The 23,813-nt window shown below is 33.1% G+C and overlaps 1 protein-coding gene across 1 annotated transcript in view; it reads right to left on the bottom strand.

The window, feature by feature from the left end:
* Positions 1-18,997, bottom strand: part of LOC121116128 (potassium channel subfamily K member 18) — an 84,088-nt gene extending 65,091 nt beyond the window's left edge. The window contains exon 1 of the mRNA XM_040710357.2: positions 18,233-18,997. Within this exon, the coding sequence (XP_040566291.1) occupies positions 18,233-18,761 (529 nt within the window). The 5' untranslated portion in view covers positions 18,762-18,997. The remainder of the gene's footprint in view (positions 1-18,232) is intronic.
* Positions 18,998-23,813: the final 4,816 nt, after the last annotated feature.

Below are 23,813 nucleotides of genomic sequence, written 5' to 3'. Positions count from 1 at the left end.
ACCTATATGAGAGATCGCACTTTTCTTCTTAAAGCTGACCTTTTTACTTCATTGAAAACGTTATCCTGCACTTGGGTTATCCTAAAAATTGGTTAGGTCCTGGGCATGCTGTGAGCAATTATATTGAAACTGTCATGTTGAAAGTAATCGATGTATACAATATTTGGACCCCCAAAATCTAACCCATACTTTTGGTTGATATTTTGAACATCACTAGAAATCGGCTAAACTATTGCGAAAATCAATTTTTCGATTAAAAATTTCGCACAAGGCATTTAAAAGATATATTGTGGCTACAAAATGATATTCATAATTTTTTATCAAGATTCCAAGATTAGTTTAACTTCATGTTTGGATAAAAGTTTAAAGTTCCTGTATTGATTTTTTTACAATTTCAGAAATTTTCAAAATAAATCAATTTCACATATTTAATTTATTGTTTTTTTTATGCAATAGTTTTTTTGTGGCTTAATTCATTTCATAATTTAGATCCTATTTCATTTAAGCGCTAGACATTCATCTTTTTTATGGTCTTTTTTGGGAGAGGTCTCTTAATAGCTTTAAAAACGTAACAATGATTAATCAAATCGAATGCCTTACTAAAGTGAACTCACATAATATCTCCATATTTTTGTAATTTTAATAATGAATTATTCGACAGCTGTTAGTACGTTTCGTGAAACCTCATAGTTTTTTTGAATTTATAAGAAGCCCTTCTGAACCATTCCTTTATTTTATTAAATATGGGCTCCATTTGCATAGACAACTCCGGATAAAAGTGTGTAGGAGGCATTCAATACGGTAATGGGCTTTCACTGATTGAAGTACATTTCCATTTCAAGAATCTTTATTCTTATTTTTAGAATCAAACGTTATTTTCATATTTTTGTGAATTATTCAGGCATTCTAACTTTAAACTTTTTCGTGATGAATTGCACACACCATAAATTTTAAAACGAAATTGAGCCTCTAGTTTGGAATTCATCCGGGAAATTATTTTTATTAGGGTAAAATTAGCTTTTGCCATTAGTAATAAATTTTTTTATCCATGAAGAAAAGTATTTTTATTTTATCTTTTTGTGTAAGGCCAAATTTTTTCTTCTGTTTGAATAGCATTCATAAATTAAACTTTTTTCATCAACTTGATGAATTAACAGTATCGGCTGTAAAGGTTCAACTAAATAAAGAATTAGAATTCAATTTGCAATTTTCAATATATTTTTTTTTTTTTTTTTATCATTTTAATTTCATTTTTATTCTTTTTAATCCATTTAAAATTATTTTTTTGATCGATTGCTAAAAATTATATGCCATTTTTTACTCAAGTAATTTTATTAATCATTAAATGTCTCAAATATCATAATTTTTTCATGGAATAATAATAAATTAAAATGTTTATTTATATACGTTTTGTATAAAAAAAAAATTAATAGTTAATAGAGTGGATTTTAGAAAAAAAAATTCGAAGAACGTTAATAAATCATTTTTTTCTTAACTTTAATATATGAAATTTACTTCTTTTTTTTTTAATTCCAAAAAAATTATTTTTCCTTTTTTTTTTTTACTTCTTTTTTTGATTCAATTTTTTCAAAAAAAAATTAATTTTCTGTAAATGGCTATGTATTTTTGAATTTTTTTTCCTAAACATTTAATTTTTGAAATGTTCAATGAGCAGTTGTAGATTCTATAAATTTTTTTCTAAAAAATTTATTTTTTTGTGAATAAAGTGAATTTTCGAAAAAAATTAATTAATCAAATTTTATTTTTGAAATTTGTTTGCAAAACAATTTAATTTTCAGTGAATAGCAATAGATTTTAATAGATTCCTTACCTAAAAATTTAATATTTGAAATTTAATTCTGAAATTTTCTGTTGACAGTTTTTTTTCAAAAAAATTCATTGTTTGTGAATATGTATAGACTTTTGAAAAAAAAAAATTCAAAAACCAAGAATCCCAAAAATAGAATCATGCAGAAGCCCCTGTTAATATAATTCTACAAACATATGTACATTAAAACAAACTATCATCTTCAAAAAATTAGCTACTTATATCATGTTTTTTTTTTTGTTTTTTTTTTTATTCTTTTTTTTTTTTTTTTAATGCTTCTACATATTCAAATGTCTCATATATTTGCACAGCATGCCGGCTAGTATTAATATTAAATTAGAATGATACAATCTAAGTAAATGTCTTGATATTAATTTGAGTAGCAGAAACATATATTTGGTAATAATTCCATTACATTCATATGTAAATATAAACACAATTAGGTATATACGTATCCTCTTTATTACCCAATTACGGAGAATGGGCTCAGCAACTAGGGCATAAATTAAATATAAAGGTAGATTTATGGGTCAGAGCACTAAAACAAAAATAAATGCATTTCTATAATAAATCATAGAATATAATCTTACTTATTTATACATTTCAATAAAAATAAATTAATATGTTCATCATCAGAGGTGTATCAAATATGTCCAAGAAAGAGGGAATTACTTTTTATAGTCGGGAATCTTAACAGGTATTTTATACCGGGTCAACCGTTATTCAAAACTATGACAATCATATAGGTATAAAGTAGCCATTCATTTGATATAATCACCGTTGGCATCAATAACAGCCTCAATACAGCCTCTGAACCGGCGGCAGGCTCTTCTGACCATCTCATTGTCCATGTTGCCGAATACCTCCTTCATAGAGTCCATCAGGCTGGCCTTGGTGCTATGGGGATGTCTGTTGGTATGCCTCTCAACATAGCCCCAGACAAAATAGTCCAAAGGATTTAGGTCGGGAGAGTTAGGAGGCCACAAATCCTTGGTTACGACGTCATAACAGTTCTCGGTTAACCACTGCATGGAGATTTTGGACACATGGCAGGGTGCTGAGTCCTGTTGCCACGCCCAGGGCATGTCTCCGGCCTTCATGGACCTGGTAGGATCATCTTCAACCATCTTCTTCACCTTGTCGACAAAGTCAGTGTCCCTGACCTTCCTGTCGGCGCCCTCCTCTTTGGGTGCCCTCTTTATGGTGGCATCAACATCCCAGGTGTCCTCTAGCTTCTTACAGATACGCTGAACAGTCTGTAAATTCACTCCTAAGGTTGAAGCAATCGTTGAATTGGAGATTTCACCTCCATTATTAACCAATGCCATGCCTACGGTGGACCTCAAAAGCTCCTCGTTCCACTTATAGCTCTTTATATCCTCATATGATGACGGCATGATGCTAACTGAACTACGTATCGTCAGCTGACAAGAATAGCTTTCCTATTTCGTAACCGGTTTTTTTATTTGATAATGTCGTCTTCAAGTTATCAAGGTTTAAAATAGGCGACAATCTGATCCCCGCACCCTGTATATATATAGCAAGGTTAATAGAAACACAAGGTTATCCTATAACGCGTGTACGACTCATGTTTCACTTCCACAACGCTTTTCCTATTGACGTCATAGTAGATGAGTGGTTGCGTGTTTTGTCAAAATCTGTTTTTCTTGCCCAACAGTCGGTACGATATATTAAGTTGAAAATTTTAGCAATAGTGATGTCATTGACTATGAGTGGTTTGTCCAATTCTGCCTGTCTTGCGGTATAATTCGGTATAATACATCAGATTGAAAATTCTAGCAAGCCCGATGATATGATGGTCTAACCTTGTATTTCTATTAACTTTGATATATGGTATTTTGACTTCACACAAGATTCCTAGGTTAGATAGAGTCAATGTAATGCGATAATATTTACATACTCTTAATCAGTACAACTCCATCTAACCAATTAAAGGAACATTAAAAAAAAACCTCTGGGGTTTTCTTTGCGGTGTGGGCAGTTACTCCATCTTGTTGTAACACTCAAGGATAATTGCCACTGATAGATTTGGTCCATGGGATAACTTTTGTTTCCAGAATTTTTACGTACACATCAGCCATCAGTCTGTATCCTGAAGGGTACCACAAGGGTCTCCTGGCCTTCTCGTTGGATGCAACCAGGCTAATACTCATTGGAACATTGTAAAAATTACCCTTATCCTCTCAAAAAATTTCATAATAGAGATGAGTCAGTATTAACGGTTGGTTCGTTATATCATTTATTTTTTCTTGGTCATTAGTTGACATTCATAAATTTTATCATTTTAACAAAAAAAGATCGTAACGCAAAGTAAAAAAAAAACATGCAAATCCAATACATCTCATATCTCATAATGAACATTATATGAAAAAGTAAAAGGTATTATAAATATTTTAAAACATTTGCATACAGCTTTATATTGTTTAAAACTCCTCCAGTATCTTTCTCCTTCCCTGACCTTAGGGGGTACATAATATGTTGTGCCTTTCGTAGGGAATCATTAACTTTTTAAGTGTTTGTCCCCCTAAAATATGTCAAAAAGTCGTCACTTTGGAGCTTGACCCGAAAGAGTTGCCTAAAACCGAAAGAGCGTCTCTATATATTATATCTACTTAAAAGAGGACATTCCCACAAGAAATGATTAGTAGTCTCCATTATACAGCAAAAAAGGCAATCTCCACGTCTGTCTTTATAGAATTTACTCCCAACTTTAAAGGTATCAGATATAATTTTCTGTTATAATTATTATTTAATTCTTAAAAATAGAACATTGATACGTAAAATAATAACCAAGGAAGTCATTTTTGTAATACAAACACTATAAATTGGAGAAGGAAAAAGGGTTGTTACGTGTGCATTTTCTTTTTTTTTGTTAATTAATAAATAGTTTGTCGCGGTGTTCACTTCTCTCTCTGAAGAAAGAATTCTCAATCAGCTTTGGTGTAAATTTACTTTTAATAATGCATAATAATATATATACTTCAATATAATTACAATATCTTCCCTGTACTAATGTCATTTTAAATGTAAAAGGCTCTCCTCTTTAAAGTAGTAATTGGTTTTCTCACCTCCCCTTCCAAAAAAAAACATATGACAGGAAGTTGATGTTAACTAAGGTATTATTTCTTATGATACTTCCGTCTTCTCTGCCATGTGAAATGCCTTTTTGGGGCGAGGGGGAAATAAAATATGGGGCATTTCATAGTTCCCACAAAATATAGGACGTTTCTTAATATAAAGTTTTCTTATATTTATCAAGCGACGCAACTAAGCAACTCTCCTTAAACATTATTTATTATTGTCATGGTTACCATATCAATTTTCGATCCGCAGTGGGTACAAAGCCTTCCCCCTTTTAGCAGCTATCATTGCTACTGAAGACGGCTACATTAATGATTCCGAGAGCTCAGATACAGATCTATTGATAGTATTAATTTTGTTGAAATTCTATTGTTAATTAATAAATTATACCTTGTTAAAGTTTAAAATTCAAAGTGTTCAGATTTTAATGGACCACTCTGTATATGATTTGAGGGGTTTTTTTCCTTTGCATTTTTTTTTATAAAAGGTAGTGAGATAGCAAAAAAGTAAGAATGTGAAAGCAAGTATTTATTGTTCAAAATCTCAAACAATCTGGGGTATGTCATATTCTTAATTATTGCTCATACAACCATCATTCCAATATGTTGGACTATATTTTTCAATATTTGGTATAATTATATTATTTTGGCAAAAGTTGAAGATATTAATAATTAATTAGTTATTATTTGATAACTTTCTCTAGTATCCATGTGAGGAAACAGATATTGAAGCATAAATCATCAACCAACACGTGGTATTTGGTTTAGTTTAGTATATGAAAACAACACAAAACAAAAAATACAAAAATTGTTCAGGGGAGTTAAGTTTCTAAAACATTATAAATTTATGAGTGGACATAAAAGTATTTATATTTCTTTTGTATTATTATATTTTTTTTAGGCATATAACAAAAAAAATTAAGCCAGCATGACTTGAAGTAAAATAAGTGTATCGGACTAAAATTAAAATTGATGTAAAGATGTAGAAAATTATATTATATTTTCATCTTATTTTCCTAAATGAAAAACGACCGCAATTATCCAGATTTTAATATATATGTATATATATATTAGTTTATTTTTTTACTATTTTTAAAGCAATCTATTTTACAAATCAAATTAAGAAATGCAGAAGTGATCCATTATCTCATTTAATAAGTATATAAAAATATGCATCTGGCTACCCAACGTACCAAAAATTACCTCTGGTAATTCCCTTGATAAATGCTAAAAAAAGCTTTTTATAAAGGACCTTCTACAAGGCATCAATCTCACAAATATTTTAGTCAAATACTTCACACTTATTGTCATTCCGGGTGTCCGGAAAGTCCTGACTGATTTCTAACTTCCAACTTCATTAAGATCTACAAGGACTAAAAGTAGAGATACAGAGAAATGGTTTTAATAAAAAAACTTTGCTTGGTTATAATCTATAATAGGTTTTTTACAATTTGGCCTTTAGCTTCCATAACAGCCACAACACGGGGACGGAAGGAGGAGCAGGTGTTCTTGATGTAGGTGGGTTCCATCTTGTCCCAGGCCTTGGTGATACTGGCCTTGAGAGCTTTGGTACTGCTGTGGCATTTTTTGCAAACCTGCCTCTCAGTGTGCGTCCAGATGCTGAAATCCAAGGGGTTCAGGTCGGGGGAGGAGGGGGGCCAGAAGTCCTTAGGCCAGAATTCCACATTCTCCTTCAACCCCTTCTGGGTGTTCTTGGTTGTGTGTGCGGGTGCCCCATCCTGCTGGAAACACACCCTCTTGCCAGGATACTCCTTCCTGATCCATGGGACTACCTTGGTCTTGAGCACCTTGATGTAGTCCTCCGAGGTGAGCCTATAGCCCTCTCGGAAGAAGACTGGAGGATTGGCTTTATCATCTGAGCCAACAACACCAAGCATCATGATGCTGGCTGGGTGCTTGGTCATGGACACATATTTCTCAGATCCCACATAACCATTAAGGCGAATGTGGTGACCATTTTTGCGGTTAAAGACTGGATCCACTGTAAACGTTTTCTCATCGGAAAAAATGAGAATTCTGTCCCCATTACTTTTCATGTTGTTCAAAATCTTCTTGCATCGGATGTATCTGGCCTCCATATTGGCCATGGACAACATGGGACGGGTGGTGCGCACCAAGGCCTTGCCCCCAATGTCCTTGACAATGTCAGCAGCAGTAGTCTTACCCATGTTGTTCTTCTTGGCAATTGTTCAGATGCTCAGAAGAGGGTTTATCTTGATCTGGGCCCTGATCTTCTTCTTAGTGGCCTTGGTGGCCTTTAAGACAGGTCTCCTACTTCGAGGCTTGTCTTCAAGGCCTTCCCCCTTGTCCAACCTCCTCTTGATCCTGCCAATGGTGCTGGCGAACATGTTGGTGGTCTCAGAGACCTCCTTGTGGCTTATTCCTGCACGAAGCAGAGCAGCTACTTCATGTCTTTTAGCCTCCATATCAAAAACAATTATATATTTCGAAATGTTATTGAAACAAAACTTGTTAATCTGAAAACGGTCTTTAACTTTTATTTACGCAAGATTAAGGTAAAAAGTCTCTGAAATCTCAAAAAAAGCCATCGAAGGTACCGATCAAGACTTTCGGGACACCCGGTATTTGTAAAAACATTGTGAGTGGACTTTTGCATGAAAATTTTTGCCAAGCGGACATTTCACCAAAGGAACATTTGGGACATTTTGTCGAAAAGTGATATTCAATATGGGTATGCAATTATATATTTTAATTCAATTTAAAATGATACTATGATAAATATGTTTTGTTCATATAATGTATATATCATTTAGGTAGGTAAATTAATTAGTATTCTTTTGCAGAAAAATGTACTTTCTATTAGTTATATTCATTAATTATCATTATATAAACACAACACATTAGTACATATGTGGTTCGAATGTAGTTCGAATCTCTAATGCTGTAGAACTTTAAATAAATTAAATAATATACAAACACGTCAGTGATTCTAATGAAAGAAGTGCTTATCACTTTTCCATTATGAATTAATTTTTATTCCACATGATGGAATCTTTATATAGGAAAATATTCATGGATCGACGAACTTTATTCGAAACTTCATGTAATAATTTAATTTGATTAATTTCATTGTGTCTAATTTGGGTCTTGCCTGTTAATCCATGAGTATTTATCATAATATCACTTTTAGTCCAATTAAAATATACAATCGTATATATCCTTTTTCGACCAAACGTCCCAAATGGTCCTTCGGCGAAATTTTACACGGCAAAAATATTTTCAACTAATTTTTCTTGCTAAAAAAAATTACCTGTCGGTTTGTAAAAAAAAAACCGAAAATGAACGTGGTGACTTTTAAAATTTGAAAAATGTTTAAGAGAAGAGCCCCTGAGCTGTCCGCACGTTTTATTTACTTATGGAATTAGTCATCTAAGGAAGGAATTTTCTTTTCTTTAGCTGTTGTGATTATTATTAAACCCTTCAAATCTTTTTGTTGGAGATATGCAACATACAAAAAAGACCTTCTAATATAATTGTTAAATAAAATGTGCCAAATTCCAACTTTTTTTTACGTCCTAAACAACTCTGTTGCTAGGTGTGAGAAGACTTTAGTATAATTTTGCATTATATAATGCCCTCTATAGGTTAATACTTCAAAATGAAACCCTGGCCCAAGGGTTGTTTGAGACCACGTCACTGACACTATGCAGGTTAAAACCTCCACTGCCACTTCCCAATACATATAGGTCCCTTCCAAAGGCACCAAAAAAACCCGGGTCCATGGGTTTATTAAGACTACAGCAAGGGCACAACGTAGGTTAAAAACCACCGCCAACACTTCACAATGTATGTAGTAGACCCCCTCCAAATACTCCTAAATAAAGTCCAGGTCCCCGTCAATTGTACAAATGTTAATTTTTATATGGTTTATAACAAGGTTAATAGAAATACAAGGTTAGACCATCATGTAATCGGCCTTGCTAGAATTTTCAATCTGATGTATTGTACCGACTGCTCGGCTAAATAGGCAGAAACTGACAAAATACGGCTGGGCAAGAAAAGCTGATTTTGACATAACACAGAACCATTCATCTACTATGACGGCAATATTAAAAGCGTAATTGGAAGTCAAACATAAGTTGTACACGTGTTATACCTTGTATTTCTATTAACCTCGGCTTTATAGTAGGTTGACGGCCACATTTAAAAATACCGTAATATATAAATGATTGTTTTTCCTTGTTAGCTGCGTTTTTAATGTAACTTTGAACGCTTGGGCTCGGTGTTTATTTTGAAATATTCAGAGGTGGTCTAAATGCTTTGTGAAGTGGCAAAAGTGTTTTTTAACCCACTTGGTACCCCTCCCATTGTACAAAACATGTTTTGGACAGAAGTATTCTGATTTTACCCGTAAATGACGGTAAGTTTCCCCAATAAAAAATTTTTACAATGCCAGTTATCCGTGAACATTTTTTCTTCTAAACAACTATTCATTGCAAAATGTTAAATAGTCATTTTAATGCGGATAATATTGTATTTACATAAGAAAAACTGCAATGTAATTAAGATTAACGTACTCAGAAGTGCCCTGTTTGCACACAAATGTATATATTGAAGAAGGGTTTTATATCTTTTTAATTTGGAACATAAGGAAATAAAATGAGAAAAAAAAAGTACACTAAAAATGAGAAGCAAGAAATGAAAAGGAAAAGAAAAATTATTAATCATTAAGAAAAGTACTATATAGTAGACTTATTATAATCAATATATATGTAAATTACAAAGGTTATACCAAATTATATGATAAAGAAAAATAGGGCAGATGAATATATTATTAAGGGAGTAATGAAAGAGAGAAAGTGTGCCAAACAGTAAAAACAGATCTTGCAAAAACCTTTTCAAAAAAAAAAATCCCTTTAATTGGTCAGATAAATTTTCACAGAATAATTATAAATTTTCTCAAAATGTAGTGTAAATTACATTTGTATTCTTCAGTGACGAATTTTTTGTCCTTTTCTGTAATCAATTTAATCTTATTAACCATTTAAGTTCGTCTAAAATTGATTGATTTTATTTAAAAAACTCATATGACATCGACGTCAGAATAACCTTTCCCTATGTCCTTGTTTATTCCTTTTTCCCCCTCGTCACAGCCATTTTTAGCTGATTTCATCAAACGTCATGAAATGCGAAGCTGATCTTCTCCAAAAACATTTTTCAAATTGTGAGGATTACCATGTTAATTTTCGCTTGCACTTTTTTAACATGCCCAAAAAACACGCAATTTTCAACACAAAGTAAATATTTATAAATAAAGAAGGAAGAATTATCGCCTATTTTTGGTGTAAATTGATTTCAAATCCATAACAATGTAAATATATATAAATTTAAATATAATTATAATATTTTCCCTGCACCAATGCAATTTAAAATGTAGAAGGTTTTATCTCTATAGCAGTAATTCAATTTCTACAGATAAAATCATACACCCGACAACAGATATTAACAAGGATCTTCATTCAGATGTACCAAAGTTCCGCTCCCGCCTTTTCCTCGCACTCTTACACAAATCCACATGACTTTGAAAAAGAGAACATCCGCATGCAAAACAGTTAAAGTAGTTCCCCCAAATATCTTTTCAAATGGGAACAATTTTTCTTCGATAATGAACAGATGGGGTTGACGGATTCTGATTAAATTTTCTCAAAATTGAATGTGGATTATATTTGTATTAGTCAGTGAATAATTATCGTCAATTTATATCGACACATCTTTCTCATTGACCCTTTGTATACGTAAAAATTGCAAAAAAAAGTAGCCAAAATTGATCGTCACAATAAAATAATGAGAAAATGATAGGTTTTATTTGAAGGGCAAAATTGGTGCCAATATAAGTCTTTTAAATATCAAATAATGGTTCTAAACTATAGTTAAAATTCCTGAGTATCTTAACTCATGCCAAAAATTTGAGCAAAAATCAGGGACGTTTGCAGGGGGTGGCCTGGATGGGCTTTAGCTCACCCCCCAAAAAAAAAAAAAAAAGAATTTTACGCGAAAATAGTGGTAAATTAATTTTGCTGAAAAGTTTATTTTCTTGAAAAATAAAGGTCATTCGGTCAAATTATGCAGCAGAGCAAAAAGTTAAAAATATAATTTTTTTATGGGTAACAATGAATTTTTAAATTTATTTTCTAAAAAATTTAATTTTTGAAATGTTTTTACAAAAAGTTTAACTGTTCAAACTTTTTTTGTGATCAATTTAATTTTTGAAATTTTTTACCAAAAAATTAATTTTCAATAAGGAGCTTTAGATTTTTGAAAAAAATTTCGAAAAATTTAATTTTTAATTTACAGCAATAGATTTTTTGAAATTTCCCCAAAAAAAATTACTATTTTAAATTTAATTTTTGAAATTTTTTTCCAAAAAAAATTATTTTTTTGTGAACAGCTGTGGGTTTTTTGAAATTTTTTTTCAATAATTTAATTTCTTGTAAATACTTATGTATTTTGAAGAGAAAAAAATTCAAAAATTCACCCCCCAAATAATAATCCTGCGAACGCCCCTGCAAATCCTATAATCGACTCAAAAATGTCTATTAAATATTGGGCCCTTTCAAATATAAAAATATAATGGGATTTTCTCCTTTTCATGACTTTTTGTTCAATATTTTTGTGATGCTGACAAACCACATATATTATACTAATTTAGGATCTACATTTGTCCATATACTACTTAAATGATGAGAAAATAGTTTTCATTACTCTTAGCGATGATTTAATAAGTTAATCTGAATCAACAATTTTTTATTTATCTACTTAGAGGTACTAGACATTAATCTTAATGAAAATGTTATATTGTAAAAAGGATGTTTATACTTTTCCTATTAATATTAATGAAACGGAAAATAAAAAATAAGAGAAATTAGAGTAGCCAAAATTCAACGTCGTAATTAAAATAATGAGAAATAGATATATTTTATTTAAAAAACCATATTGGAGCCGATATTAGTATCTTTAAAAAAAATAACGGTTTTAAACCATTCTTGGGTATTTTAACTCATCCCACAAAGTATTTAGTAGACTTAGATGATATGTCGATGAAATATTAGGGTGTACCCTAAATACTGTAAAATGAATAATTGAATGTATTTTTTTTTAATTAGTAACCCTAAAAATTTTTCATAAATAGTACTGAATATCATATGAATAGTTGACAGTTTAGATATTTAAAATGGACCCTTTTTGAAAAAATTACAGGGTTGAATCTGTTGACAAGACACTATAGTATACATGGGCCACCTCTTAAAGAATGTAGCCCCATTCACAAATGATGGAGACTTTTAATACATCCAAACTGCAGAACGTATCTTCCAAAGTGGACTAGATAGAGGATACGGAGTGGTCCATTAAAATCTGAGCACTTTGACTTTGAATAAATGTGTGTCTGAGCTCACTTAATCATTATTGTCACTACCTTTAGTCCCAATGATGGCTTCTAGGTGGTGGTGGAAAGCCTGGAACCATCTGTAAAATTAGTACTCTGACATGGTGTCCCAGTGCTGGCTGATAGTGGTTTTGAGGGCTTCTGTGATTGGATGAAGGAACAATGCAGTAGGGAGGCCAACAGTGTCAAAAAAAGAGTTCAAGATAAGTCAAAAGACTTATTCAAAACTCATTGAAAAGAGTTTTGCAATGTAGACGATGGGTTTTTTTGGGTGTTGGTGTCATGAGGGGTCTCTCCAGCCTCACAAAGATCTTCCACCCACTTTTTTAAAAACTATCTGGTCATTCTGGTGTGAAATCCCAAGATCTCTTACATGGGTTCTTATGGACTACAGGGGATTGGCTTGAGATATTTTCTTACAATCCTAGAGGTTCATTTTGTCATTTTTGACAAATCTCTTCTCCCTCTCCAATGGTTGGACTTCCTGGTGGCGTAGGCGGTGGTCCTGGAGACGCCCAACTGCTTGGGGTGCGGGAATGGGAATTCGTGGATCACGTTCAAATGTCATTTTCTCGACTGATACGTAAGCCAGAGAGCTCAAATTTGTTTGTAACTAATTGTGTATGCTTTAATATATCGAAATATCAATTAGTTTCAATCACTCAACTTTCATTAATTATTAATTAATGAGTAGGTGTTCAGATTTCAAATGACCATCCGGTAAAAGTTGTTTCTCTAAAAGCTAGAGAAATTATTTTCAGACCACTTTTGCATCATATTAAAAGGTATACATATCTTCCTTGAAGTGCAAATTGACGCATCGTTACAGACTTTTCTCCATGACACTACTCACGTAATCAATGTTAGTAACTTTAACAAAAGAAAGACAAAAGAAAAAAAAAAACCCTTAATGGGAGCCCTCGACTATCTGTGACTCTAAATTTGGCTTCCAATTGATCTTTTGTTGATCAAACCCCGATTAATTTATTAAATACAAAAGACGATTTATTCCATTCTTTTTCATAATTTGAAATTTGCCAAATAATTTGAACACGAAACACTCCATGTTAATTATGCTAAAGAGTTAAAATTAGTGCATTAGATCAGGTGTCATTCAATCATTTTGAATGAATGCACTTTGTTCAAATCGAGTAACTAAAACCGGATGTATTCTAGAAAAACAACATTTTTAAGACATTTGCAAATTGTCATTTACTTATTATTTAATCATATAATTATCCACAATTATGGAATAAGATATGTTTTCAATTAAATTTTGGATCTTTTTGTATTAAGTAATTATCCCTCTAAAACCCCTCAATGAAAAGTAATTAAGAAAGAAACAAAGAAATGTTAAAATCACTGATCATTAAAATACTGAAGTTTGGTTTATTCATTGTAAGGACAACAAGGGCCGTCTCCTATCTAATTTAATTTCCAAAACTTTATAAAACAAAACTTTAAATATGTACAACCATTATGAAAGAAATATTTAAAAAAATTAATAAATAAATTTGTTTTTTTTGCTTATGAAAATCAGGAAGTTATCTCATACTCAAACAGTCAAAAATATTTCAAATACTCCTGAATTTTGGAAGGGGAACCTTTCTTTTTAATCCATAGACGGGCCACATTCCCACTCTAAACGCACACCTCTATACAACTTATATACTTTCAAAAAAAGTATCACCCTAATGTAAATATCTTATGTATACTAATCTCGTGATGTAAGAAAGTAAAAATAAGAATTTTCATCCAGGGGTCATTTTTATACAGGTTAAATAATGAGCAAAAAAAGAAACTTTTGACAAAAAAGTTTTTAAACCTTGTTATATTTATCCTTCTTTTGTTTTTGTAAAAAAAAAAAAAAAAAAAAAAAAAATAGATAGAGAACAGATTGTTTGTGCTCATAATTTCTACATTGATCAGAATTATAATTATACATATATATAATCTACAGGTAATGATCAAATTACGAGCAATTTCCCTGTCAGAAAAGCTCAAATAACCAATATATATTATAAAGAAAATATATGTACTAGTAATTAGCCAAGATATGTCAATCAGCAGGGTCTTGCCCATGGGGGGAGGGAGACACTTACTCCGATTTACAGTGTGTCCATGCGGTTGAAGGTGAGGGAAGATATCAGACACACTCTCGAGGAGCAGGCAAGAAACCCTCCGTGTGCGTCAACGGCCTAAAGTCGCCCTTCAAGAAAAATTCGTATTCCACAATTACTGGTATGGCCTGGAAAATGAACAAATCCCCATCAGCGGTGCCCACGACTTTAAAAAAAGGACGGTCTATACGGAGTATTCTGCATCCTTTGTTGACAGAATACTTTGTCTGTAAAAATGGGTCAAATAAAAACGGTTGGACGGTTGGTTTATCTTGATAAGCATCACTGATCATACTACTACCTCCCCATTAAGCTTTATTTCTTCTGACCAGTTGACACAGTTTTCCTTGTCATTAGTATAATACTTTATGCTTTTGCAGGTACATCAAATTATCATTTAATTAATGAGAAAGACCATTAAAATTCTTGTGACAATCCGAATAAAGCTATGCTATAATCGGTGTAATAAAGATCGACATACATTTTATAATATAGCAGGCTCAAGCCTCCCCCCTCACAATTCTTTCTTTAGAGCATCTACTCATTATTATCAGTAATGAGGAGTAATCAATCTCAATTGACGTATATTTTTGTAATGATTTTTTTTATTTATTTGAGAGTCAAATAGAATAAAAAAAACACACATTTTAATTTATTAAATGAAAATCACTTAGTTGACATGTCTGCTTCTGTTTTGTAGCCTTGGTTCTATGTAATTGTCTACTGCAATTTTAATATAGATAATGGGTTTGTTGATTCGAGAGAGTTGTAGAATTAAAGCATTCTCTTTTTTACCTAACATACAGGGCTTCAAGATGAGATCCGCGCCACCTCTCGTATTTACAAAAGAAAAAAAAAACATAAAATCCATAATTTTTAATATTTTTATTTCAAATAAAAAAATTTATTGTAAGTCATGTGAGAATAATCCAATATAATTGCCCTCAGAGGCCTCAATCACGGCCTCAGAAGCAGACACTGATGAAGAGGTCCTTGTTGGACATGGATGAGAAGTTTTCCTTGATGGAAGCTACCAGACTTGCCTTAGTTGTGTGGGAACGTCTATTAGTTGTGCCTCAAGGTAGCCCCAGATAAGATTATCCTTCGTCTTAAGATCAAGGCTGCGGGGGGGGCACTGATCCTTGGTGATGAGGTCCTAGTAGTTATCCTTAAACCAGCCAAGAGACTTGTTGGACACAGGCAGGGTGCAGAGTCCTTCTACGAAAACCCGGCCCGACCCTTAGCCACCTGGGTGATCCAGGTGTGGTAGTCTCTTACTTTCCTGGAGTCCTCTTATGACCTTTTTTTTCTGCAGCCTTCTCAGCTGTAACACTGGTACCGAAGAGATTTCACCCGTTTTCCCTTATTGTGCTTTCTCGGACCTTTTTACACTTAGAGACATTAAATAAAACCAAAAGTCAATGTTTTAGGTCCCTACTCTGCTTATATTACTCAGCTTCTAGAGATGATTTAAGACATTCATTTCTTTTTTTTTTTTTCTTGTAAATTTCAAAACAATATGCAACATTTGGCATATATATTTCAAGTCATTCCTAATAGTAATTAGCTCTAATAACCAGATGAATATTAGAATTTTGAGTGTGTTTCAACTTACACCACTGATAATACTCTGGGGTGCGTTGAGACAGTAGAGATCATCGATAACAAATCATATAAAACTTAAAATTATCGGTTTAACTAAAAGAAAAATTAATTACAGCAAACTACACATATCATTTTATTCGTCATCCTCTTAGGGTTGACAACCATTTCAACATTTAAGGTTTAGATTCTGTTGTTTACTCACAAAAGAAATACTCTTTATTTTATTTACTTTTATATACCTATACAATGGCTCAAGGAATACCTAATCGATTAACTCTATTTAGTTCTTACATCAACCATAAATAATTATATTTCCATAAATAAAAAGAGTTTGCTTGTTGAGCATTTTCGTTGACTTAAAAAATTACAACATAGTGTAAGGAGATGCGATCTTAGGGCCCCAAAGTTAATATATTTACTACATAAAATGAACAAATTTTGAATAAATCTGTATGAAGCTTCATCAAAGGCTTTAAGAATAAAAAAAGACAAAACATCTGCAATTAATACTATATTATGGAAATGATAAGCACTGATATTTTAAATTAAATCAAAAACTAAAAATCTCTAAGGATGACGCAATTTGTTTTTTTTTTTGATCGATTAGGGACGAGAAAAGTAGGATAATTAGAGGCAAATATCTTATTCCTTCGATTGTAACAGTTAACTTTTATCGACAGTATGGAAATAACATTGTAATAAGATGTAATAACAAATTTTTAAGACATCAAAATTTGAATATTACGTTGAAAAAAAAAATCATTTCCTGGCTCTTTTTTTAAACTAAGTATATTTGGTTCATTATTGGTCACATTGGATCCATACAACAAGATTTTAATCATGTGCAAATGTATACTATAAACGTATTTTGGACAGTATTGCGCTTGGCCTTTTCTGTCGTGAATTATTGAGCATCAAATGTGTAGGTGAAAAACTGTGGGAAAAGAACAACTATGTAACTGATTTTCCGAGTTTTTTTGTTTGTTTTTTTCCCAATATGGGCAAGGCCTTCTACAAAAATGACATTAGGAAGCTGGATTCTCGCTGGCAACAAGTTATTGAACAGAGTGGGGCCTACTTGTGCTAAATTGGATGATAGTAACACTTCCTTTAAAGCATTGAAATAAAGCGAAAAATACGAAATTACTTTTTTCAAACCTATAATCAAAGTTATATATATATATTTTTTGAAAAAATGAAAAAATAGTTTTCATTATTATAAAGCTTGACTGAATTCTGACATGACGTGTAAAAAGCCCTTTAACTGAATTTCAGAAGAAGAACATTAATGGACATGAAAAAAATTATTCGAGGTTTTAAAATCAGATTAGGAATGTGTGCATTCAAAAACCTGTAGCCAATGCACACTAATTGTTGGATGTTTCACGAATCTCTTAAGCAAGCCTTGTATAAAATCACTTAAAAATTGAACTGTGTCCACGTGCCAACTTGCCCCTCTTCCCTCCTATATAAGCCAACATAGATTTCCCAGTTGTTTAAGGAGGGAAAAGCAGGTAAAGTAACTTAAGAAATTGAGAATTAACGACACTTTAAAAATAAGAAAAAACGTAACAAAGGACATAGAAAGGGGATGGAGAATAATAATTGTTATTATTGCAGGTCAATTGCCATTTTTTTTTTGTTAGTAGTAGTATCGTTTGTGCCATAGGAGTTTTGCACACGCATCAAATCTCCCACCTTTCTACGTCATTGCTTGACCCTGGAATCTACCTAAAACAAATTGTATAATTTGCAAATTAGATATGGAGTTCGTAGAAATTAACAATTTCACAGAACGTACACTATGTACAAAATATGTAAGAATGATTCAGGGCATGTATCTACTTACATAGGTGTTTATTCCTGTTATGTCGGTCCTTATTTAGGACTGAAAACTTCAGTCCTATCCAGTTAAGTCTAGGTCCACTTTAGTTCAATCCTACATATCAATCCTAAAGCCTATAAAGTTCAGTCATTGATGACGTCACTTAAGTTTATTTCTTATTCTTTAATAAGTTGTAGTACTGAGAGTCCGAAGGACCGAAGGTCTTAAGGACTGGTCTCAAGGACTGGCCCCAAGGACTGGACCGAATGAATGAGGACTCACACAAAACTAGTGGTCATATTTGTTTAAAAGTGCAAAAGATCTTACCTATAGTTGTGATCACAGTAATCGAGTATAAAAGCGCTCCTTCGAAAGTCCACTGCGAAGCAGGCATGTCATTTCCATCATAGCCCTCAAAGGCCTCCTGAATGATCCTCCTTTGATAGTCTGCAATAATCACTTGGATTTCGGACGTCCAATTACCCCTATGAAGAGTATTGTATTTTTCAGTGATAGTCCAGAGTTGTTTCACAGTGGCGTTACGATAATCACCCACACCGAATCGAATTTGAGGCACGTCCCCTTCGATTTGTTGAAAGACAAGAGCTCCCAGTATGAGATACAAGTTCACAAGAATACAAATCCCGACATTACTAAATATCCAGACCGTGGAGAGTCTGAGTGCATTTTTAAATCGGGACCATCTCTTGGGCTTAGGAGGAGGTGCTAGGGGTAGGGATTGAGTGTGTCCTAATCCAGGGCGTCGATGGCCCTTCCGAGAACCCGTTGAACGAATGGATTGTATTTCGTACCAATCCTCCTGAGGGTGTCTCGGAGTGTATATCTCGTCTTCCATAGCGGTGTCCCTCCATGAAAACTAATGCGTCGCAAACAATCTCACTGTACTCACTACTCAGAGCCCGATCCTGATCAAAAGCTCTAATTTGTTCGACAAAGAGTTTCATGCACTGAAATAATAAGAACTAGAGGAGAAGAAGGACGATGAGCACCCTGGCATTTTTAACGTAAACTACGAACTGAGCTCTTCTTCTCATAACACATGTTGTACTTTGTACAGCGTCCTATACATATGAAAGAGCTATTTATTTACAAGCACGAAGGAGTGAGCACTGAGTGTAAAATCGCACTCCTGAATATGTTCATGTTATTTCATTCAAAAACTTGGGCGAATTGCCATAAATTTATCTTGCTTTTTAATTTCATATTATTTAGCCCACTTCATGGTGAATCTCTTGTATGTAATTACTAGAACGTACCTATATACATCAGCTTATAATATATACAATATCACCTATATATGAATGAACAGTAAACCCATATAGGTGATTTACGTACGACAGAATGGGTAGAAAATTAAAAATTCAAGCATCAATGATGGGGAATATGTATTCCCAACTATGAGGGACTCTTCCATTTCAAATTTATAGGACGATTGGGCCTACTTATTTTGGAGGTCCCTCGATTTTGTTGAAACATTTTAATTAAATATTTTCTGGATTTAATCGATGATTACTTGGCATCAAGACTTGCTACTCCAATGCCCCTTGAGCATATACGTACTGGAAGGGACGTCAAGGACATCACGTGACGTCCCTGGCCTCGGTCTTAAAATGGAGTCGGCCTCATTTTCAAAAAGGGGACAAAGGGAAGAAGGAAAAATATGTTTTGATTTTATCAAACTATAAAACTTATTCATATTTAACCAAGGATGTCCGCAGGGGGTGGGCTGGAGGGGCTGTAGCTCCCCCTTCCCCCACCAAAAAAAAAAAATAATTAAAGAATTTTTGCTTTTTACTATAACTTTTTTTCTTCAAAAAAATTAATATTGGGGGGGGGGGACTACATCAACTCCATCCCCTGGGATGAAGTTGACCTTCCTCTTGATTTTGGCCAAGATGCCATAGTAAATAGGGTTGTAGTCTCGTGAGGATGGAAGCCACAATGATCAGGGCCAGGAATTCCCCAAGTTGTCTTTACACCAAATTTAAGTTTGTTTGACCTTTTTTGCCCCCTCAAGCCCCTTGTTGTCGTACTTCAGCTTTATAATTTTGGTAATGAGACCCTTGTCTCAGGAAACGACGCGGAACATCTCGTCAAAAATAATTCCCACATAAAATCGCGCAGACAAACAATTTATTTTGGCCTCCATCTCAGTTGTCCTTGGTCTGATGAAAAAATATGTTTCACAAGAATTGTCTGTTTTTTTGCTCTACAAGTTGACATTATGTGGAAAAATCGGTAAATAATTAACCGATTCCCTGGGACATGCTGTAAGTAAAATGATGCATTTTCTGTTAACATTATGTTATTTACATATTTTTGCATCAAGAGCTATAGCTATTCATAAAAAATCTAATGTAATTTCAAATATTAAATTCTTTGAAAAAAAAAATCAAATATTACATTTTCTAATAAAAAACAAAAATCTTTAATTTGTTGGGGAGCTCAAGCCAACCCCTACCAAGGCCCCTGAGATATGTACCACTTGTAAAATATTATTTATAAATTAACAATGTCAAGTACCCCCTGGAGTGCCTCCAAGTACCCAAAAGGGGGCGTGCATCCCTTTTGAGAACCACTGCATTAGAGCAACGATAATTTCAGAGGCTCTCAGTCACATTCATTTGAGCAATTAATTGTGTGGGGGGGGAGCTTTGTTTCAGCGTCGTACATTTCAGGGATATTTTCATATAGTGAATAATATAAGATGAATGACGTCATTGTTAAACGTCATCACTTAAGCTGGGCTTCAAGTTTCAAACAACATAAATGATAGCTGGTATATATTAAATGGTTAAATTTCAACTCTCACAACTTTTCCAAATATTAAAAGTATTCAGAATTGTCTCCAGTATGGATACAATGCAGACTTCCGTTTCCCTACTTGGATCAGATATATCAGCCTCCTTTCATTGCCTACGATATGTTAATGTGTTGAAATAGTTGAATTACAAAAGTATTCCAGGGGATGTTAATTTAATTTTACAATGGTTGTTTTAGTGTATGAAATATGCCTGTCACAGTCACTATAAGCCGTGACGTTTGATCTCTCCTCCCCTTCTCTCGTTTGCAATCAAAGACAATTGAATAAAAGAAAAAAGCACTTAAGAATATTGTTTGTCATAAACTACTGGGTGCTACAAAAAAAAAGACACATACAATTTAAAAGGAAAGAAAGAAAAAAGTTGTTTACAATATTTATGAACTCTAAATTTCCGGCCTTATAATAAAAGATTATTTATTATTATTATAATTATAAAAGAAAAACGGACTTTTATATTTATGAGGTATATTTATTTTTAAAGCAAATATTATTTTGTCAGTTCCATTATTTACATACATAGATACGGTTGAATCTCGCATTAAGGGCAGGCATTAATAGACTCCAGTTATTACAGTCGTAGTCAGGGCCATGGGCTGTGTTGTTGTAAATCCTTAGCATTTTTTACACGTTTGAGTTTTATTGTTGATGGGAACTTGGATAGTGTTTTTTTCTTTAGTTTCTAAAGTTGTTATAATTATTCTTTTATTCTTGAAGTAGATAATATTTAACTATGGAGGTATCCCGAGGGAATCTGCTAATGAATGACGGGGAGTCGCTTTGAGGAGTTGTTGGGAAATCCCACATTAAGGGAAACTATATTTGACAATGTTTAAAACCTTGTTCTTGAGGAATTAAACCGAGGGAGTGAGAATAAAGCTATCCATTTATTTTAGGGATTGATAGTTTTTGAATTAATTGAAGGGTATGTCGAAGTGAACAAGTGTACGAAATACAAGAAAGACAGTAAATTAATAAAAAGAAGACAATATGAGCAAAAACAATAACACAGTATACTCAGAAGAAGAAAAAGGAGTTAAAATTGTACAACCTGGTTGAACCTGAAATATCAATTTCTTCTGATGTCCTTGCTAATTAGGGATTGTGTTTATTTCCTTTATGTGACAGCATTTTGCAGCTAATTTAATAAAACGTCATGGCTACTCTTCTTTCAACACTCTTCAAATTGTCAGGGTTACCAAAAGCATAGCTCATACTGGGTGGGCCATATAAATTGGGGAAAATTTTAAAGGCTTATAACGGACGAACTGGATAGGTTAGAACTACACCTTTTTATTATTTGAAGGCTACATTTAATAAAATTCCATTATTTATAATGAAGCCACACGGTGCCGGAAAAGTTGGCAGGCCCAGAAGGCACCTTGCGGGTCCAGCTTTGATATTGTACAAGTAATTGTCGTCTTCATGGACTCCACAGGTAAATGATACTTGGCAGGGACCTCATGCTCGATCCTCTCCAGAGATAGAAATCGCATAGATTCAGGGCCAGACTGCTTGCAGGCCAAAAATACAGGCTCCAATAGTGAAGACATTTTGTGGCCAAGACATCTGACACTTTTTTGGACTTGTGGGCCGGTGTACTGCCTTGTTCGAAGGTGTTTTTTTCTTTCTTGGACCACATCATCCTTCGAGGGAATGTAAATTAAAAGTGCAAAATCAGTACAATGATAATGTTGGATGCGCACAAGGGCACCTGGGCCTTCCAAAGCTTCTGCCGTCGTATGGCCAAGGTTATCCAGAAGGCGGATCTCATTATAAATAATTAAATGTAGTATTCAAATAATGATAAAATATGGTTCTAACCTATCTAGTTAGTCCGTTATAAGCGTTTAAAGTTTTTTTCAATTTATTTCGACATCCCTGTATATAATTGGTTGCAAATCCAATGCATTATTTAGAGTGCCAGTTTTGTTGTTATTGGCAACCTGAACAGTGTTTTCAGTAGTTTCTTAAAACACTGGAAGCGAAGAATCTATGATTCCAAGGGACGTAATCGTAAGAATTTTTTTCGTTGGTTTCAAGGTATATGATTTTGATTTTGTACATTTTGAAGGATAACTAAATGTGGACTCAGGAGAGACCCCCACTCACACGTCCACCAAGTTCCAAAAGTTTTCAGCAGGTAACATGGCTTGATTCTTGTCCAAGAGAGATATCTTCACCATTCTTCACCATATTTAAACACACTGGACTTTTCTATAAGGGGCAATTTGGAGAGGGATACCAACAGGATCTCACACTCAAATAAGGACTCACTTAAGTACTCCATAGTGACTGCATGGAACAAATGTCAGAGAAGTTTGTAATCAACTCCTACATTGCCTTCAGGCAACATGTGAGGGCTGTGGTTGATAATGAAGGCGTCCATATTGAGTACAACAAGTTTTGTTAACAGCATGACGATCTATTAAAGAATGAACAAAAAAGGAAAAGGTTTGTTTTTCATATAATCTGCAAACTGTGTTTTTTCTCTACAAAAATCCCTTTCCTAATTAGTAATTATAATATATTAAGGAGAGTGAGGGAAGTATTGGAAGGGAAGGAGAAATCTGACATGAATATTACTAGATTTGTAGAAAATATGACTTACTGATGTGCTTAAAAAAGAAACAGACAAATGAAATAGCAACCCTAACAATTTGAAGGATGTTTTGAAGAAATAATCGTAAGCTTACATATTTAAAATAAGTATATGTTGTTAACATGAAAGATATTACTGCTCTCCTTAATTATTTCTCCCTATAATTTATTCATTTTTCAAATCTCTATGTATGTATATTTGACTGTACCGTAAACTTCAAAATTTGGTAGGGCAAGATATTTGTTATTTTGTTTGGATTTGAGATTCTACACGTCAAAATGAAGAAACAAATCAAAATATATGCGCGTAATACGCGCTACCTAAATAGTACATATATTTGTATACTTGTGACATCTTTAGAATTAAAATGCTCATAATGTGAAGCAAATTAGAGTAATGTTGTTTATATATCGTGGAAAGATATACTTCGAATCTGTGATACTGAATTTGGAAAAAAGTTATGT

This window comes from Lepeophtheirus salmonis, chromosome 4 (genome assembly GCF_016086655.4).
Source record: "Lepeophtheirus salmonis chromosome 4, UVic_Lsal_1.4, whole genome shotgun sequence".
Taxonomy (NCBI): domain Eukaryota; kingdom Metazoa; phylum Arthropoda; class Copepoda; order Siphonostomatoida; family Caligidae; genus Lepeophtheirus; species Lepeophtheirus salmonis.
Note: the sequence above shows the minus strand (reverse complement) of the source record. Positions and strands in the feature narration are given on the sequence as shown.